The sequence below is a fragment of the Piliocolobus tephrosceles genome, chromosome 1 (assembly GCF_002776525.5).
Source record: "Piliocolobus tephrosceles isolate RC106 chromosome 1, ASM277652v3, whole genome shotgun sequence".
Classification (NCBI taxonomy): Eukaryota; Metazoa; Chordata; class Mammalia; order Primates; family Cercopithecidae; genus Piliocolobus; species Piliocolobus tephrosceles.
In genome coordinates, this window is record NC_045434.1 from 49717220 (window position 1) to 49737720 (window position 20501).

Sequence of the window (20501 nt, forward strand, 5' to 3'; positions counted from 1 at the left end):
TGACCTACTGTTCTTGCTTTTTATGGTAAATGTGTTCCACGTTCTAATACTATTGATATATGACGGAATTTTATTATTATTATAATATAATATAATATATAATATTATATATATAATAATATATATAATAATATAATATATAATAATAACTGTATTATTATTATTATTTTCTTACTGTATACTTTTTTCTCTGGGAAAGTAAATAACTACCACTTAAGAGTAACTTTCAAATACATCTTTAGTTCTGATCCTTATCCTGAATTCCAACTGTATATTTTCAACTACTTCAGAGTCACGTCTCCTCCTCCCCTCCCAAATGTCTTTCTAGGATAGCAGTTCTCAACTAGGGTGATTTTGCTCCCCAGGGAACATTTGGCAATGATAGGCCTTTTTTTTTTTTTTTTTTTTATTGTCATTATTTTCACTGGTGTGGGGGGTAGGGGACATGCTACCAGCATCTATTTGGTAGAGGATACCAAATAGCTCTGATTTAGGGATGCTGATAGATATCCTGCATTGCACAGGACAACCCCTGACAACAAAGGAATACCTGGCCCAAAATATCAACAGTGCCAAGGTTCAGAATCTGCTCTAGCATATGGTAGTAATAGTGTAGTGGTTAAGAGCTTGGCCTCCAAACTGCCAGAGTTTGAATCCTGGCTCCTACATTTACTAGGAATATAGCCATTTAACCTCTCCATTCCTCACCCTCATAGAGTTGTTTGGAGGAATTAAGGAGATAATATAGGAGATAAATTTAATTCAGTGCCCAGCACACTTTAAGGGTCCACTAACTATTAGCCAGTATTATTATCACAATACAAAAAACAACCATATTTACCAAAGTTTTTTACGTCCTCTACATAAAGTGCTTTAAATGTCTTTTCTCTAATCTCTGCAAGGTAAGAATTTAATGCGAGAGGCTTTGGATATAAATCAGTTTGTCTATATTCATTCACTACAGCTAGTGTGTGCCAGAAAACTAACTAAAACCCACATCAGGTTTCAAAGTCTGGGTGCTTTCTAATTTTTCAGATTATTTTCAAGTGAAAGCTAGAGAAGCCTTTAGACTACTGCAAAAAACAGTGGTTACAAAAGAAAAAAAAAAGTTGGGTAAACTAACAATGTTACAGGGCATTCATGCCATTCTGTGCCTCAGTTTGCTCTGTTCAGCAAATATCTATGAAGTGCCCATTCTGGTATTAAAGATATATGTACAAAGAGAGTTACTACATGGTTTGTGGTAGACGAGAACCAGAAAAAAATATGAATATCTAGCAACAGATTAAGAATAATAGACATTCACATATATCAAATTAGATAAATGTAAACCTATGTTTCTATCAGTGTCAAGAAGGGCATGGAAGGATGTTAATGCAACTGTTAACACTGGTTACTTCTATTGGAAATAAAAAAACAGGCCAAACATTAAATCATTCTACATCATATCACAACAAAAAAAAAAAGTACACTGAATAAAAGTGCCTCAAAGCCTTCCGCACAGGTAGAATTTCAAGTAGCGACACTGCTTAAATAATCTCACATTAAACACAAACACATCTCTTCATGTAAGGAAAACATAATACTCAATTTAGCATCTATCTCCTTATATAAATTAAATATCTAATACAGCATGGTATAATGGAAAAAGAAATAAGCGATGATTCCAGAGACCTACATTCTGATCCCAGAACTGTCGTAAAGGTCTTAACCTTGAGAAAGAACACGATTTCTTTGAGCCTCAACTTTTGCCACATATACATAAAACAAGGATATTTACCTGCTTCATCCAAGCCACAAAATTCTTGTGAGGTGTATGAGATTATCAAACAGTAAACACCAAGAATCACTTAATACAGACTCCCCAATAATATATATTAAATAAAAAGTTGAGGAGGGGGGAAGGTTTTAAAACAGTATTTACCAAATATTTTTTGTGTGCCAAGCATGCTACCAGGCCCTGGCAAGGACAGAAATTAATATTGTCACAATACTTAAAAAGTCACAATCTGGTAGGAGACAAGCACATACAATGCAAAAACTGTATAGTATGCATAAATTACATATGAAGCATACATAAAACATGTTCTGGAAGTTCGGAGGTAAGAGAGATCATTACTACCTGTACTGGTTACAAAAAAAAAAAAAAGAAAACTGTCATGGATAAATGAACTAGGTCTTTTAAAAAATGATCATATGATTTGTCATCTAAACCAGAACACTGCTCCAAAGCGAAAGGGGATGCTAACGTTAAAACGCTTTGAAATATTTATTTATTAACTAACATATCTGCATTATATCGATGGGTCTATAAAATCGTTCAATTCAGAAACAAATTTCAAAAATAACTGTCTTAAAAATCAACCTGGAGCCCCAAGGAAAACGCTCGTGGAGTTCTCCCAAACTGTTGTCAATGTGTTACATTTAACTGCTAGGTATGCTATCTTCCAACAGACAGTTTTGACAATTTGTCATTCCCCTAACCCTACCGATAAATCTATCAGAAGCAGCAAGAATGGCCCCAGCTTCTGCACCTCTGCAAAAAAACACTCCCATATGTCTTCCACAACCCCACTCTCAGTCATTCCATGGTACAGATAAACTCCATTTGGCTGATGATGTGACCAAATAGGAAAAACTGGATTGACAGCACTCAGGTAGTCTCTCCTTAAACAAAGACTATACCCAATTATTTTAACTAAAGTGGGAGCCCTAAATTGCAGGCACTGTTACCTTCTACCCCTAAACTTAGCTGGTACCATTTTAGGGGCTGTAACAATTGTAAGCAACACTTGCTTCCAGGGGCACCATGTGTGCCCCAAGACTTCTTGTGTGAAAGCCAGGCATTCTCTCTCTCCTCAAAACAAGGTGAAATGTACCTTAGGAGCAGTCATAATAGACCTTCATGTTAAGGAAACACCATGTTGGACCCAAAAGTCATTCAAATCTGCCCTAACTCATGGGTCAGAGTTGTTATAGATGATGGAATTACTCTTCCTCCTTGCATGACAAGGTGGAGTCTGCAAAATCACTTATATATCTTGCTGTCCCGGGATTAAAGCTTTGAGCCAAGAGGAAATGTCAATACAAAAATCCAAGAAAGTCATCTGGTTTTTTACTGTAAACATTATAAAGACACAAATTAAACAGATTTGGCACCAACCCTGTTGGTCAGGTCATACTGAGCAGAATGGCTGAGGGAATGGCTATTCGGTGTAGAAAGAAGGCTGGATATTGTTGGAAGAATTGTCTTCCAATGAGTTTCTCCTGTTTCTGCACATCTTCTGCCAGGAATTACCAGTTTTGCTCTGGACCACCTTTTCAAGGATGTTCATACAGTAAACAGAGTTGGAAGACAGAGATAGCACCTTTTTTTGAGGCAGAGGGAAGGCTGATTTGCTGTTCAGGATAATAAAGATAATATGTCCCTAAAGGCAAAAATTGAGCAGGTTTGCTAGCAGCTTCCTTGTAAGATTAGTTCTCTATCTCAAGAGTTCCTCAGCTGTAATACAGCCTCACTACTTATGCAGCATCCACCAGAGCCCACCTCCATCCTCATGGACTCGGAGGAAATGGGAACCAATGTGAAAATGAATCTCCTGCTGCCTATTATGCTATGAGTAATACAACCCTTATCTCTAAACCAAAAGTTGTCTGCTAGCATCTATGAAACTGGCAAGCCAACTTATTTGCTGGCAAGCAGGATAAAATCTAACACTTCATAATTCTTAATAGATGTTAGATTTTGTCAAATGCCTTTTCCATCTATTGACATAATCATATTTTTGATTTTTTTGGCTTATTAATATGTGCATTACATTTTTAAATGTTAAACCAATCCTAAATTCCTGGTAAATTCCTGGGGTAAATCCCACTTAGTCATGTATTGTCCACTGAATGAATTATTAAATTCAATTTCGTAAAATGGTTTAAAATTTGTACATTTAAATTAATGATGGATATAGGTCTGTAATTTTCTTTTCTAGTAATATCTTTGTCTGGTTTGGTGTCAGGATAATGCTGGTCCTCAGAAAATGAATTGGGAAGCATTCCTTCCTCTCCAATTAGTTTGGAAGAGTTTGTGTAGAATTGGTGTTATTTATATTATTAAATATTTGATAGAATTTACCAGTGAATCCACCTTGGCTAGAATTTCTTTGCAGGAAAATTTTAAACTACAATTTCCATTTCTTTAATAAATACAGGGCATATACCGGTTATCTATTTCTTAAGTGAACATTGGCAATTTGTGTCTTTAAAGGAATTTGTACATTTCATCTAAATTGTCAAATTTATTGGCATAAAATTGTTCATAATATTATTTTTAGTATCTGTAGCATCTGTAGTGATGTCACCTCTCTTATTCCTACACTGAAATACAGGAACATTTCTTTTTTCTGATCAGTCTGGCTACAGTGATTCTATTGATCTTCCCCAAAAAACAGCTCCTAGTTTCATGTATTTTCTCCATTTTTTTCCTCTTTTCTGTTCTACTAATTCCAACTCCGATCTTTTTTATTTCCTTACTTTATCATCTGCTTACTTTAGGTTTAGTGTGCTCTCGTCTTCTACTTTCTTATAATAAAATGAAAGCTGGGGTCTTTGGTTTGTTGTAAGAAAAATGAATCCAGTCCTCATCACTCTATCTTGACTGTAACCAAATGTTTATAGCTTCTGTTTTTATTAACAGACCATCACAGTTTGTTTTGGCACACGTTTGTTATTATGTATGGACCATACCAATTAAAAGTACAGTTCTGCTCCACCAGTTTCTTAATTTAAAGATACTACATTCCACCAAACTCTGTATTTACATACTTACTGCATCTACAATTCATTTCCCTTTCAATGATGGAACTTTTGAAATGAATTTATGACAGCATTCACAATACAGATATTTCATTTTTGAAAGAATCAACAGCCAAAAGCTTTTTTAAATGTATAAATTGAGTGAAAAAAATGAAAATGATGGAAATAATTGGAATAAATTGATTTTCTCTTTGAAGCACCGGATGGTGACATAAAACGACCATCATTTAACTTTTTGCAGGTTCTTCTGCTAATGAAGCCAATTTATTAATAGCTACTGCTTTTTCATATGTGCATGTACAGAAGATGATTTTATATATCATTCTTTCATGCATGATCTCCAATTTTTCTGCACATATGAAATTGACGGAGTAAACAAACTCACCTAGTACAACATTTCTGAAAGTTAACTTTAACATATTGTTAAGGTTTTGAGGGTGAAATATATTGCTAAATCTGCAGACATGTCAAACTCAGTGTCTGTCCAAATCTGAATCCATTTTCTTGTCCATCAAGCCTGCTTTTCACTTGTAATTGCGTTTCACCAGCCTAGAAACCAGGGAGTTACTTTTGCCTCTTTTTTCCCCAACGTGTAGTAAGCAGTCCTTTTGATTTTTTTTTCTCTCATGTAGGAGTAATATACTACCACTCAACCTCTACTGTAAGGTTGGCAGCCCTGAGAACTCCTTTTTTAATTTAGCATGTTATGGACGTATTTCTGCTCCCAAAGGAATGAAGAGCAGACAGTTCCACATGCAACTGCTGATTTAAATATAGCAAACTTATTGAATCTAACTCCTCCTTCCTAACCCACTAGTTTAGCCAGTCATCTCGGACTCCAACCATTTTAAGAGATGTCTAGCTTCCCTCACTTTATTCCAACCTGCCCTGCACACTTACAAGCACAATAAACCTTAATTATGAATGTCATTTCAGCATTAAAATATATTTGATAGGTAAATCCCCAGTCACTACAGGGTAATTCAAACTATACAACATGAGATACAATCTGGCCTCGGTTTATCTTTTCAGTTTCAGATCCAAATAAATGTTCCTCCAGTCTGTTACATTATGTTCTAGTCACTTTGCTAGCTGTTCGCTAAGCCATATACTTTAACATCACTACTGTTTATGTTTTTCCTTCTGCCTGTGCTCCTCCACGACCTGTGTACTTACAACATTTTGTACATACTCTAATATAGCAATTAACACACCATATTATAGTCTGACTACCAATTCTTCAAAACAGCAGCTATGGTTTATTCACATGGAAATTTTCCAATCCTTGGCTGGGAGCAGAGGCTCACGCCTGTAATCCCAGCACTTTGGGAGGCCGAGTAGGGTGGATCACGAGGTCAGAAGCTCGAGACCAGCGTGGCCAGCATGGTGAAACCCTGTCTCTACTAAAAATAGAAAAAAATTACCCGGCCTGGTGGCGCGAGCCTGTAATCCCAGCTACTCGGGAGGCTGAGGTAGAAAAATCGCTTGACCCCGAGAGATGGAGTTTGCAGGGAGCCAAGATCGCGCCACTGCACTCCAGCCTGGGCGACAGAGCGAGACTCTGTCTCAAAAAAAAAAAAAAGAAAAAGAAAAAGAAAAGAAAATTTCCCAATCCTTACCACTGTGCCTGAGATACAGATGAACAACATATGCTTGATAAATGACATTCCAAATATTAAGCTATGTACAATAGGCAATGTCTACATCAACGTTTGCTATCCCGCGTGAAAGTTTTAACATCGTATAATCAGTAATACTTGGGAAATGTAACAGATAAAAACGTACTGTCCAAAGAAGAGACTAAGAAGATAAATAGGGAAGGATAAAAAGTCAAATGTGCTGATTATTTAGGACGGAAGGCATTAAACACAGCCAGAGAGAAACTGTGAGGAAAGCATGTGGCTTCTAGTCTAGAACACTAGCTCAAGAAAACTCACTTCACCGGAAGCCAGAAATGAGCAGAGAGCGGAACCAGTGAAGTGGCCTTTCAGGCCCACGCACTCGGCGTGTGTGGACGTCCCGAAGAGCTATTCACACATTCAGGGCGTTCTGCTTTGAGTAACCAGAATCTCGAGTTCCTGGGCGGCTTAGGCCGCAGACACCTCACCCTTGAGAAGGCACACCCTAGGGTGGCTTCTGCAGGACTAATGGCCTGAGCAATGCACTTGACCACACCAGCCCGGGATAAGGTGCGCGCCGCAGAAAAGGGGCAGTGGAAAGGACAGTATGTGCTTTAAGAGCCTGGGGAGCGAGGGTCCTCAAGTCAATTACAGGATTTGGGTGCCAGGTCCTGAGGATATAGCAGGCACAAGACAGACACGATCCTTGCCCTCGTGGTGTGGCTCTTCAAATTACTGTGGAAACGACTGTCTCGAGCTGAGGGCAGAAAACATACATTTCCCCCACCCGGACTCCAGGTTCCTGAAGTCACCTCTCCAGATGCGAGGCGGCGGTGGCCGCAGGGAACCACTCCATGCCCAGCTTGGGCCTCCTCCCATGACCCCAGGCCCAGGACGGTCCCCTTGGTTCTCACCGAATCCTTTAATGAGCTCGGTGAAGACCCCGGGGTCGCTTTCCATGAGGCACCACTCCCCGGCATTGCCCGTCATGGCCCCGGCCACACACCGCCCCGATCCACCTCTCGCTCTCGGCCGCCCCCCGCACCAGCTGCGGCCAGCCACAGATCTCAGCAAACCCGCCGCCGAGCTCGTCCACCACACGTCACCCCGCCTACTTCCCGACAGCCTCCGGTCGCCGTCACCTGCAGCGCGACGGAGCGCGCGAGGACGCTCTAGCCACCCTAGAGACATCGAAACTCTTCCCAGGCCTTGCAGCACCCGTAGCGGATTCGGAAGGGCTGGGGCCTGAGAAGAAAGGGCGGAGATTCAGAGCGCGGAAGGAGGTAACATCCGGGATCCTCGCCCCACTGGGGCGGAGGCGGGGCAAAAGAAGAGGGGCGGGGCTCGTTCCCGGGAACCGAACCTGGAATTCCCCGGCGGCAGTGGGGCTGTTGCTGTCGCTGCCTGTCGGTCTGCCGTCTCTTGTCGTTTCCCAGCGCTGCGCAGGACTTCTCCTGGCGGCGCTGCGGGTCCAGGTGGGGGGTCGGCTGCTAGGCACAGGTGAGGACATTGCGGGAAGCCGGCTGGGAGCTTTTTGTGCTGTGTGAGCGGCCCCAGGGACGCGCAAAGTCTGACCAGTCCTCCGTGTCTCTCACCCGCATCCCAGGGGCTGAGGCTGGGCAAACGCCGCGAAATTATCGCTCTTCCCCGCCTCGCTTCCGCGCCTGCCCACCCTGGGAAACGGAACCAGCATCGCGGTAGGGACATCCTCGCTAGGCCTGGCCGGACCATTCCTGAGGGTGGGCCCTTTCCGAAGCCGGACCGCTCCTGCTCGTCGGCATCGCTCTCCGCAGGCCGACGTCGAGAGGGCCTACTTTACTCCTCCTCTTTCTCCTCCTCCCGCGGCTTCTGCGCGGAGAGGCGTCGCCCGGGATCTGGGTTTTGGAAGAAGGATCTTTGTGGGAAGACAAGGCGAATTTATCACAGAAGGAATAACGAGGGAGAGGAGAAAGGTCTGTCCTACAATCCATGGGGCTGCTAGACTGGTGGAAGGGGATGCGATGCGTCAAGGGAAAATTAGGTTGAAAACAGATGTCGTGTATTAATCTAAAAACATTTGGAATGATTCTAAAACTGGATGATGAGTTAAAACCCAATATTTACTAAATTGCCCTCATTCAACAGGCTCTCACAGAGTACTCTAGTGTTAAGATTGAAGTTTTTAAGAGTGTATTTGTTAAAGTCTTTAAGTGTATATTTACTCCTTAAAAGCTGCATATTTCAAGAAAGACTTTTGGCTTCCAGAAAAAAAAAAAAAGTTTTAGTGGATAAAACTCTGACTCCTTCCTTCTCAAATAGGTGACCTGTGCCCTGGAGTTAGGGAGCCTTGTGCTATGGATTATGTGAAGCCTCGAAATAAACATGGTAAATTTTATGAGGGAAGCAACAGAGCAGCTTTTGTGTTGAAAGAAGTCTGAGTACGTTATGGGGTAGAAGCCAAAGTTTGTATGAAGTATTGGTTTAAAAAAATTTTTTTTGTAACTTTCTTGAAGTTTATCTCCGGAAACTCTGCCCTCAACTTGGAGAGTGGCGGGATTCTGTTACAGTGTATTTCCTTGAGATATTAATTGGAAAGGTTTAAGAGGCACAAGAGTCCAGAATGATTGGCATCAGAGCCCGAAGTAGTTTGTGGTATTTTTTTAAATCTGTAATATTGCTATGAACTTGAAACTGTTTTCTGTGCAGAATGCATCAAAACTAAAATTTATTTGATACCCAACTTAATTAACATGGTACCTATTGTAGACCAAACTGAAAATTTAGCCTTTGGCACAATCTAGAAGTAAGCAGAGGAGGGGGTTAAAATGTCTTTCATTATGTTAACATTTGATCCCGAGAGTTTCCATAAAAAGCCAGATTTCTGGATCTTTGAGAAAAATGAGATCTGGCAACTACTATTTCCATACCACGTGGCAACTGGTTGGCAGCTCCCCTCAGACTAGCATGCTGTCATTTTTGCCACAGTTCCTTCTTCATCAGTTTTTATAGCATCACATTGATCAGTGGATTCAAATACCTGTATCATGGGTAAGCAAACCTCTATCATGGACCCGTTTTTGTAGCATTGTTTCTTTACATTTGTCGTGCACTCTCATAGATTGACAAATCTTTGATTTCGTTTAAAAAGGAATAATCTGCAAATGTCTTTGACTTCTTGAGATGAAAGGCAGCATTTTCAAATTATCAAGAGACTTTGGAAAGATGTTGAGATGTGTAAATTCAAGAAAAATGTAGGATTCCTTGGAAATAACTTATTAGTACTGATAGAAGATACTGTACATGCTGTAGTTCTGATGATTGTGAAACAAGTGCTATTATATAATGTGTGTTACTAGCATTTCCTGATTTTGCATTCTAAATTAAATTTTAAAAGTAGAGAAATGAACAATGCATAAAATATCCATAACCAGTTTAAAATGTGGCCATGCTTGGCTGGGTGCGGTGGCTCACACCTGTAATCCCAGCACTTTGGGAGGCCCAGGCAGGTGGATCACGAGGTCAGGAGTTCAAGACCCGCCTGGCCAACATGGTGAAACCCCGTCTCTACATACAAAAAATTAGCCAAGCACAGTGGCAGGTGCCTGTAATCCCAGCTACTGGGAGGCTGAGGCAGGAGAATCGCTTGAACTTGGAGGGTGGCAGTTACAGTGAGCCAAGATTGCGCCACTGCACTCCAGCCTGGGCGACAGAGTGAGACTCCGTCTCAAAAAAAAAAGAAAGACAAATGTGGCTATGCTTTTAATATTATAGTATTGTAATATTTAACTTCTCAAGAATTTAATTTATAGAGATTTAATACAACATTAGTTGTATGGTGTGTTTTAAGAGCACTAGATAGATAGGTCAGGCCCATCCAAAGAATTAACTGTATTTTTTTTGTTGTTAATCTGGATTTACAACACTTGATTATCCAGGAATGGATTAACTGATGACCAGGTTCTGACCTCACTCACTGCCCAATTGCCTTCTAAACCACTGATAATGGAGCTTAAGCTTTGAGGCAGGAGATGATGGCAGTTGGAGAAAGAAGAAATTAAGTTGCTGTGTATGTCTGTGTGTATCTCAAATTGCTTTTAAAAGTCAAATATAAAAATTGTAGGGCTAAATATAATTTTTGTGTAATCAATTGTATTGGTGCTCTCCGTTATGATATAGATAATAGCAGGGTTATTTAAGTGCTTGTTTATTTAAATAACTTTCCAAATATATTTCGCCTGGCCAGTTTTTGTGTTTTTAATAATAGATTTTTAGAATATAATTCACATATCATGAAGTTTACCATTTTAAAGTATCCAGTGCATTGGTTTCTAGTATATTCACAGAATTGTGCAGTCATCACCACTAATTTCAGAACATTTTCATCACCCAAAAAGAAATCTCCTACCCATTAGCAGTCACTTCCCAGTGTTTCTTCCCCATGGCGTCTGACAACCTTAGACTAATGTACTTATTTCTATGAATTTACCTACTCTGGAAAATTCATATAAATGGAATTGTAATACAATATGTGGCCTCTTGTGACTGGCTTCTTTCACTTGGCATAATGTTTTCAACGTTTGTTTACATTGTGTCATGTATCAGTACTTCATCCCTTTTTATTGTCTAATAATAGTCCATTGTGTGGATATACCGTATTTTTTCATCCCTTCATCAGTCGATGGACATTTGGGTTGCTTCTGCTTTTTGACTGTTATGAATAATGTTGATAAAAACATCTGTGTACAACTTTTGGTATAGATACATGTATTCATTTTTCTTAGGTGTGTGGTGGAATTCCTGGGTCATATGCTAACTATATTTAACCTTTTGAGAAACTGCCAGACTGTTTCCCAAAGTGGCTATGTTATTTTACATTCCCACCAGCAGTATATGAGCGTTTCATTTTCTCTAAATCCTCACCAACACTTAATATTATTGTTTTGATTATAGCCATACTAGTGGATGTGAAGTGGTATCTTATTGTGGTTTTGATTTGCATTTCCCTGATAACTAATGACGTTTATCGTCTTTTTATGTGTTTACTGGCCATTGGATAATCTTCTTTGGAAAAACACCTTTTCAGATTCTTTACCTGTTTGTGTGTCTTTGGAGTAATATTCACATCTTTTGCCTATTTTTACTTGGGTTATTTATCATTTTATTAAGTTGTAAGTGTTCTTAGTATATTCTAGATACAAGTCCCTTATCGTATGTATGATTTGCAAATATTTTCTCTATTCTTGGATTGTCTTTTCACTTTCTTGATGGTGTCCTTGGAAATACAAGTTTTAAATTTTTATAAAGTCCAGTTTATTTTTTTATTTTGTCACTTTTGCCTTTGGTGTCTACGTTCCAACACTAATTCTGTAACACCAGCTGGGTGTCCCCCACTTCCGTTTAGTTCTGACACTAGCTACCCAGGGTTGGCATCAGATCCCACAAATTAAAGGACAAGGTCCCCACTAAGAATGCTGTTAATTTGGACGCCAGCTGTAAATGGGGTCCCCAGGCTACTCACACTTCTGCCCTGTGCATTACCATTTCACGACTCCCCATAATCCCCTCAAGGCTGATAATTCGCTAGAATGAGTCACATAACTCACTGAAAGTGCTTTACTTGCAATTACAGTTTTATTATAAGAGATACAACTCAGGAACAGCCAAACAGGAAGTAGACACATATGGCAAGGTTTGGGGCAAGGAAAGGATGCAGAACTTCCATGCCATCCTTGTGAAATGTGGGCACATCACTTTCCCAGCACATCAGTTTTTGTTCACCAAGGATGCTCCACTGAGTATCAATGAACAGAGTTTTTATGAGGTTTTGTCACATGGGCATGATTGATTAAATCATTAGCTGCGTAACTGAATTCGATCTCAAGTCCTCTTCCTTTTCTAGAAGGTTAGCCTGACCAGTTTATTCCTCTAAACATATGGTTGGTCTTTCTAGTGACTAGCTCCCATCCTGAAGCTTCCTAGGGGCCCATGTTGCCTCATTAATGTAACAGAGACACTCCTGTTTCTCAGGAAATACCAGGGGTTTTTGAAACTTTCTGCTGTGTTACTCTCTCTTATAAGATGCCACAGTATCCTATCACTTTGCCAAATTTTGAGTTTATTTGTGTATCACACTCAGTGACAAGAAGGAGAGTAGCTTGAGACATGTTATTCTCTTTTCTGTCTTTAAAAATATGAATATGACTCTGATAAATTTATACAATAAAGTAGAAAGGTGTCCTGGCTGCTAATAATGTTATCTGTTCCACTGTTTTATGTTGCACTCTGGAAAGTACAGTCGCAGAAGCATAGGAAAAGCTAAGCATTTTCTGCTGCAAAAAAACTGAAAGGGTATGTCATCAGGGTTGTCATTTATATCGTAATATGCAAAAGGAAGAGTCTGTGAATAAATAACTTGATTTCTTCTAATAGGGATTATAAGGATTACACTTAGAGATTACCTCTTAGACATCCTTTATAGATTTAGAAGTTCATTTTGCTGCTTGCTCTAGAAAAGTACTTGAATACCTTGTATTAAATATATTAGAAAAACAGAAATATTGTTCTAAGATGACATTTTTACTCAGCATTCACTACTTTTCTTTAAAACTTTATTTTTTCTTGATTATATTTTTCACTACCTACATATAGTACATTTATCATTCTGATTACAGAATTTATCTTAAAGACTTGTATTATATATTGCATTACACATATTGAGGCTTTTATTCTCAAAATGTGTTATGGGAAAGAGAAACCAATTGTGCATGATTATTTGGGAAATGATTCAGAAAGTCAACTTTAATGATATTTGGCTTTAAGTATGTATTACTAATTACATAAAAGCAATACAAAAGAGGAGACAAAAATGGTAAGATTTGGTTTCTACTCTCAAGGGAACCAATAATGTAGCTACATGTGGTCACAATGAATAATACAAAGAAAAGAATTTGAAGGGAGAGGGAATTTTGAGGTTTGGTTTGGGACCTTTTAAATCCCACCAGTTGGTCCTTGGTACAGGAAAGCAGGTGTAGTAGAATTATCTGATATTAGATGTCATTTCAGTGTTACTCATCTAACAAATATAACTAATAAGCAGAAGTAGACAGGTTGAAGTGCCACCAGAGACTGTTTTTATGAAAGCTAAGGGAGAGACTAGCAGAGTCTATGCAATGTGAAGATCAGAAAAGCATAGCATTTTCTACTGGAATTGGCAATTAAGGTATCAGTCTTTGTGAAGCATGTTAGTCTTCTTAAAGTGTTTTGGATCAAAAGGTAGAGATAAAAGCCAAATTGAAAAGAGGATAATAATGAATAGGAGAAGAGGCATCTACTGCACCAGGAGTTTCAGCCTGTGCTGTATTCAGTAACTATAAATTTGTCCCTAATGACTAATATGATCATTACATCTCTGATACCACCTGAGACCCAGGCTTCCACTAACATAAGCAAATTTGTACTAGAATCTTAGTTGGAATATTGACACTAATATTCCCAACACAATTCAGATCACTGTACCCCTCAGTCACATTCACAATGTGAGGTTCTCCATTCTTCCATGCACTTATCCCCCTACACCACTATGTGTTCCCCTCTCTGAGACCCAGTCTTTCATTCCTCCCATCTCTACCAAATTTCTCCACATACCATTTGGCATTCTACATCTCCTGTCAGAGGGGAATGTCTTCAATTTCCTTATCCCTCACTCCCTCAAATCTATCTTTACCTATACTCTTTACCCTTAAAAGAAGTACCTCTTTTGCTGTTAGTAGGCCAGTCTCAACCTGGATGCTCTAAGCTCATTCTGTCTCATTTCTTTCAGGAATCTAATTCCTTCAGTTGTCCCCCTTCTCTACTGTATCTTCAGCTCTCCAAATTGAATCTTTCAATCTTAGCATCTTCCCGTTGAAAAAGGTAAAAAGATTTTTCCTCTAAGTCCCATCCTTTCTCTTACTTTCATTCATAGTTTTTGTGTCTACAAAAGAGTAGTCTAGCTGTGAAGTTTCCTCCTCACTGCATATCCTCCTGATCTCACTGTAATCAAGCTACTTCTTGTACCACTCTACTGCTTACTCTCACTAGTCACTCCTACTTGCTAAATCCAATGATCATTTTCTAGCCTTTTATTTACTTTTCCTCTGACCATTTAAAATTACCAACCATTCACTCCTTCGAAGTTCTCTTCCTCGTGGTCCATTAGTTTTCTTCAACTCTGCGCACCTCCTTTTCTGTCTCTCTTTAAAAAGCCCTTCTCTCATTAGTTCTTAGTTGGTAATATTCACCAAGATTTTATCCTTAGCCTTCCTCATAATATATAAACATGGTCAAGTAAGGATGGTCTTCAAAACAAAACTTCTTTTACCTTGTGTTCCTCTTTAAGTTATGGCCATATCTGTCAACATGTCTGTATGGCTCTACAGGATGCTTAGACAGTTTCTTTTCTAGAATATAAAGACAGATCAGGATTTCAGAAACCTCTTCCTGGAGCGCCTTCCCTAAACTTTATCAGTTTTTTAGTTTGCCTTCTCTGCTCAAATCTTTCTGGATTATTTAGACAGTATTATTTTATACTCCCTTGCTCACTCATAATACTTTTCTACTACAGCACTTAATTACAGTTTGCATTGTGATTCTATCTCCACAAATGAGTGTGATTTCCCTGCGATCAGGAGAACAATTTTTTTTTTCAGTTTCTTTAATGGCAGAGAAATTGCCTTCATGTCTTACACATAGTATCTATTCAGTAAATGCTGGTTGAAGTTTTTGTTGGTTGTGCTGTTTTGTTTGCCATGGACAGAAGCCCAGTGCACCGAAATAACATGACAGATTGAAGGACCTCAATAAACAGTGATACTGTACTAAGAATAGTGGTGGACTGATGATGAAGTGACAATTGTGGGTCCTCCACTAGAAGGATAAAGAGGGATATTGTTTCCAGATAGCTAGTTCTAGGAGTTTTAGAGCTAATGGAAGGACTAGAGTGAGGATAGTTACAGATGACATAAAACAATAAACCTAAAAATGGCTTAAACAGTAAGATACATTTATGACAGAATAGGAAATGTATAAGCAGGGCAGTTTCAGGTAACCCAATATCAAGGACCTAGGTACTTTGTTTTTTTCTGTTCTGCCATGTTTATATATTGGTGTGCCATTTTAAGCTGGCTTATCTCAAAGTCTCAAGATGTTTGTTACCACTCCAGGCATGACTTGCAAATGAAAATGTCAGAAGGCAGAAAAGGGAACATTTCTTTTTTTTAAGAGCCTGAGCCCCCTTTTGAGAATGAAGAAAACCTCAAAAGTGTTCTCAGCTGATTTACCATGTCGTACTGGCCAGAGTCATGACACATGCCCAACTCCCTATACCAGTCATGCGGCAAGGAGAGCGCCATGATTATTGGGCCTGGGTCGAGCAGCAGCAGCACCATCACCTGAGAACTTGTGATAAGTATATATGCTTCGGCCTCACTGGAGACCTACTAAATTATGGAAGAAACTTGGGGCAGTGCCTGGGAGGGCTGACCCAGCAATCTGTGTTTCAGTTAGTACTTCTAGTAATTTTGATGTACACTGAGTTTGAGAACCACTGGCTTAGAGCAATAAAGATCCATCCCTTGGGGCTAGGGAAAGACCTAGCCTCCTTTGAAGGATATGAGGCCAACAAGAGGAGAAGGGGGAAGAATGAATGTTAGATCAGCAACCAAAAATGTTTACACAATTCTTCAGGGAGTACGATCTTTCTTAGTACCCGCTACTATTGCTGCCCTCCCTTCTTTTATTCTCTGTGTGGGCCTCAAGACGCCATACTGACCTGCCTGCTTAATCTCTGAAGCAGCACACTGTATCTCAAAAAGATGACTCCTCAGTTGCTTCTGATTATCACACCACTGTGGCTATAATCTTGTTTGTTTGCTGTGAAGGGCTTTTAGTTTCTTTAGGTTATAAAAATAGGAATATAAAACAAAAACATTTTTAAAACTTAAGATATTACCAGTAGTCGTTTCAAAATATTCAGATATGGTTTTTTTTCTTTCATTTTCTGCCTTTCCTGATTTTTCTTCAGGACATTTATATTGATTTTGTACTAAGGGAAAAACTATCGAACTTAAAAGATATTGTTAAAAGAGTTAATAACATTTCAGTGAACCTACATTTTGTTTTCCTTTCTTAATTTTATTGTGCCCATCTAGTTGTAATAACATTTTGCCTTTTTGATAGGTTTCCTAAAGACAAAAAAAAAATGGAGGAATCCGTAAACCAAATGCAGCCATTGAATGAGAAGCAGATAGCCAATTCTCAGGATGGATATGTATGGCAAGTCACTGACATGAATCGACTACACCGGTTCTTATGTTTCGGTTCTGAAGGTGGGACTTATTATATCAAAGAACAGAAGTTGGGCCTTGAAAATGCTGAAGCTTTAATTAGATTGATTGAAGATGGCAGAGGATGTGAAGTGATACAAGAAATAAAGTCATTTAGTCAAGAAGGCAGAACCACAAAGCAAGAGCCTATGCTCTTTGCACTTGCCATTTGTTCCCAGTGCTCCGACATAAGCACAAAACAAGCAGCATTTAAAGCTGTTTCTGAAGTTTGCCGCATTCCTACCCATCTCTTTACTTTTATCCAGTTTAAGAAAGATCTGAAGGAAAGCATGAAATGTGGCATGTGGGGTCGTGCCCTCCGGAAGGCTATAGCGGACTGGTACAACGAGAAAGGTGGCATGGCCCTTGCTCTGGCAGTTACAAAATATAAACAGAGAAATGGCTGGTCTCACAAAGATCTATTAAGATTGTCACATCTTAAACCTTCCAGTGAAGGTAAGCATAAGATCTTCATTGGGAAGAAGGGTGGGTAAGGGATATCCAATAAATAGCAAATTTTTATTTAACATAAGACAAGTGTGTAATATTTTCTAGAAATAGCCTTTCATTCTCAAAACATGCATTAATTCAAATATGTTTAATGCCTTCCCGGGATTACACACCTACCAGAGGCAATCCAGATATTAATAATCAAGAATCAAATGACGGGTTTATAGATTAATAATCTGAATCTTAAAGTGCCACTGTCCTAACTGGAATGCTCACCCAAGTGATTATGGACTGTGTAAGTAGCATGGACAGATTAAAAGTTGCAATAATCCTTGGATATGGGTACGATCATTAGAAGGAACTGCTTTTGAGTTCCAGCTTTGCCAGTTACTCAGCAGATATTCAAATTTGGTCTCAGTATAATCGTTTGTAAAACTTAGGTAACTGTACACAACTATTCCATAAGATCATGTATAGAAAACTGCTCTGTAACCAATGAAATGCTAAGTAGAAAAGTAAAACAAAAAAGTTGCAATAAGCAAAACAGCTCCTTGCCAGTAGGTGGCAGATGGCCATGCTGTACCCACTTCTCTAGCCCATTCTTTTTTTTCCTCCCCATCTTCCTAGGACATGTGTTCCTTGGAACCTAAAGGGATATACCTTATATAGTGCTGAACTTAACAATTCAGGAAGTTAATTGTTTTCAGGCAGTCAGTCAGGGGACCTGATAACTTGGGGCAGTTTTTCTGTATCTATGGAAAGAGACTTTTGAAAAGTTAGTTGACTCCATAATAATTACTAGTCCTTTAAAGGAAAGAAATAAGAAAAACTCTTGGGCAGGAGTAATTTGAAGTGTGAAGTTCCACAAAAATCAACATGTACAAAATTTGACATTTTTTTTTTTTCAACCGCAAGTGAAACTTGAAAAGACAGCCACTCAGAAGGGTGGGTTCACATTTCAGTTCTGTGGCCCTAAGCCAAGTAACAAGCTGAGTTTCTGTACCTTCATCTAAAAAGGAGGGTAAGGAGAATAAGTTTACAATTATTGAGACTAAATGTCCCAGCACCTAACATATAGTAGAAGTATACTTTGGTTCTCTCTTTCTCCCTTCCACACATATCTTTATGTACAGAATCTCTTCAGTAATTCCTAACTTATCATTTTAATTATAAGGGGAATTTTTCAAATGAAATGTGAACAATAAATTGCAAGTATTTATATGTACAAGCATTTTATTTTGATTTTATTAGATTACATGTTTTAAAATAGTTGAATAATATGGAAAAATATGACGCAGTCCTACTCTTCAAAAGAAATAACTGCGTATCAGCAGTCCCCAACCTTTTTGGCATTAGGGACTGGTTTTGTGGAAGACAGTTTTTCCAGACAGTGGGGAGGGCAGGGTGGTTTCAGAATGAAACTGTTCCACCTCAGATCATCAGGCATTAGATTCTCATAAGGAGAGCGCAACCTAGATTCCTCACATGCACAGATCACAGTAGGGTTCGCGCTTCTATGAGACTAATGCCCAGCTACCAATCTGACAGGAGGTGGAGCTCACTTGCCTGCCGCTCACCTCCTGCTGTGCGACCTAGTTCCTAATAGGCCATGGACTGGTATCCGTGTATGGCCTTGGAGTTGAGGACTCTTGCTGTATATGATATGTTGTAATTTACTCCAGATTTTTCCTAAACATGTATTACTGTGTTTCACTAAATTTTGTTATATGCCTTCTATGTTTCAGTAAAAAGTATATTATTGCTATTGCTATTGCTGTTTTTTTTTTCAGGTCAGTAGAAATAGTTGCATATATACCATTGTATGACTGTAATTTATTAGCTAGTCTCTTATTGACAATAATTGTTTCTGGTTTTTTTATACTGTTATTGACAACAGTTGTTTCTGGTTTTTTTATACTGTTACAAAAATACTACAGTGCAAACTCTTGCATAGAGTACATACTTTCATAATGGTTAAATCCACAAACAGTATGTGAAGGATCAGCGTACCCACATTTGAACACTGACTGTTGTCATTATTTTTTAATCTATTTCAGTAGAATCATGAAAGATTCTTTGAATTTACATTTTTGGGCAGAAGCTCATCTTTTCATGTGCTGATTTTTATATATATACACACATATATACACACACCTATATATACCTATACATATATATGTGTGTATATATAGGTATATATATGTATGTGTATATATACCTATATATAGGTATATATATTTTTTGTATTTTTATATATAAAAATATTTATTATATATATATTTTGTATTTTTAGTAGAGACAGGATTTCACCATGTTGGTAATGCTGGTCTCAAACTCCTGACATCAGTTGATCCGCCTGCCTTGGCCTCCCAAAGTGCTGGGATTACAGGCATGAACCACCGTGCCTGGCCCTCAGCAAATATTTATTGAGCACCTACTATGGATAGACACTGTTCTAAGAACTTGGGGTTCATATAACAGGAGTTGATTATTATGTACAGTGCATGCATTTTTTCTTCTTTTTTTTCTTTTTGGTTGGGGGACATTTCTGGCACACTAAAGTTTGGAATTTTAATGTAGTCAAACTTATCAGTGTCTTCATATGTTTATGTTTTGTGTTAGGATTAGAAGGGCCTTTTCCAACCTAAAATATTTTTCTGTGTTTTTTTCCTAACATTTTCATGGTTAAGAAACATTATTTTTTACATTTAAATTTTTTATCCAAATATTTGATCCAACGTAAGAAGGACTTAGGCATCCAGCTTTATTTATTCGTTTGTTGAGATGTGTCTTGGAAGTGTGGAGCAAGTACTATAGACTAAGAGAAAGACCGCCCATTACTAGTCTAATTGGACCAGTTTCTGAACTTGTGAAAATAATTATTCTGTGCTTTGTTTTTTTGGTCTATATAATGAGGAATTAGTACATGTTCCCTAAACTTACTTCCACACATAGGATTCTTTAATTTGAAACTGTTGAGGGCAGAACTCGTAATTGAAACCATGTTAGTAATAGTAATATCACATTGGACATGGAGAATCCCTAGCATTTCGAAGTTTAAAAATTTGGAAAAACTGTAAGCAACAGAATTAATAGTATTTTAATATCTTAACTGTAATGTGTATTTATAACCGATAAAACAAGTCAAAATGTAATTCAAGTAATCAGATATGGTATTTTCATTGTGCACCCACTGTGTGGCCAGCACAATTACAGAACTGGGTAGGATAAAACTGCTTTAAGGAATTTTTATTTTCATTGGAAAAACAGAATAGAAGATATA

General features: G+C 38.5%; 4 protein-coding genes and 1 non-coding gene across 6 annotated transcripts in view; 1 reads left to right on the forward strand and 4 right to left on the reverse strand.

Annotated features, from left to right (window-relative positions):
• The window catches only part of UCHL5 (ubiquitin C-terminal hydrolase L5), a 51696-nt gene extending 44044 nt beyond the window's left edge, over positions 1–7652 (reverse strand). The window contains exon 1 of the mRNA XM_023203386.3: positions 7165–7652. Coding sequence (XP_023059154.1) covers positions 7165–7619 — 455 coding nt within the window. The 5' untranslated portion in view covers positions 7620–7652. The remainder of the gene's footprint in view (positions 1–7164) is intronic.
• LOC111536978 lies at positions 5434–5568 on the reverse strand. Its single transcript, XR_002729877.1, has one exon. It is a non-coding gene; the product is annotated as a small nucleolar RNA U109 (small nucleolar RNA).
• On the reverse strand, positions 6504–8230 carry LOC111536915. Its single transcript, XM_023203411.3, has one exon. The coding sequence runs from the start codon at positions 8157–8159 to the stop codon at positions 7695–7697; it is 465 nt and encodes a 154-aa protein (XP_023059179.1). The 5' UTR covers positions 8160–8230; the 3' UTR covers positions 6504–7694.
• Positions 7695–20501, forward strand: part of RO60 (Ro60, Y RNA binding protein) — a 30281-nt gene continuing 17474 nt past the window's right edge. Inside the window, exons 1-3 of one of the 2 annotated variants that reach the window (XM_031935709.1) lie at positions 7695–7928; positions 8035–8380; positions 16623–17224. In XM_031935709.1, coding sequence (XP_031791569.1) covers positions 16645–17224 — 580 coding nt within the window. In that variant the 5' untranslated portion in view covers positions 7695–7928; positions 8035–8380; positions 16623–16644. The remainder of the gene's footprint in view (positions 7929–8034; positions 8381–16622; positions 17225–20501) is intronic. The other variant, XM_023203409.3, reaches the window with a different exon arrangement.
• Positions 12029–20501, reverse strand: part of GLRX2 (glutaredoxin 2) — a 45260-nt gene continuing 36787 nt past the window's right edge. The window contains exon 5 of the mRNA XM_026448013.2: positions 12029–14845. Within this exon, the coding sequence (XP_026303798.1) occupies positions 14763–14845 (83 nt within the window). The 3' untranslated portion in view covers positions 12029–14762. The remainder of the gene's footprint in view (positions 14846–20501) is intronic.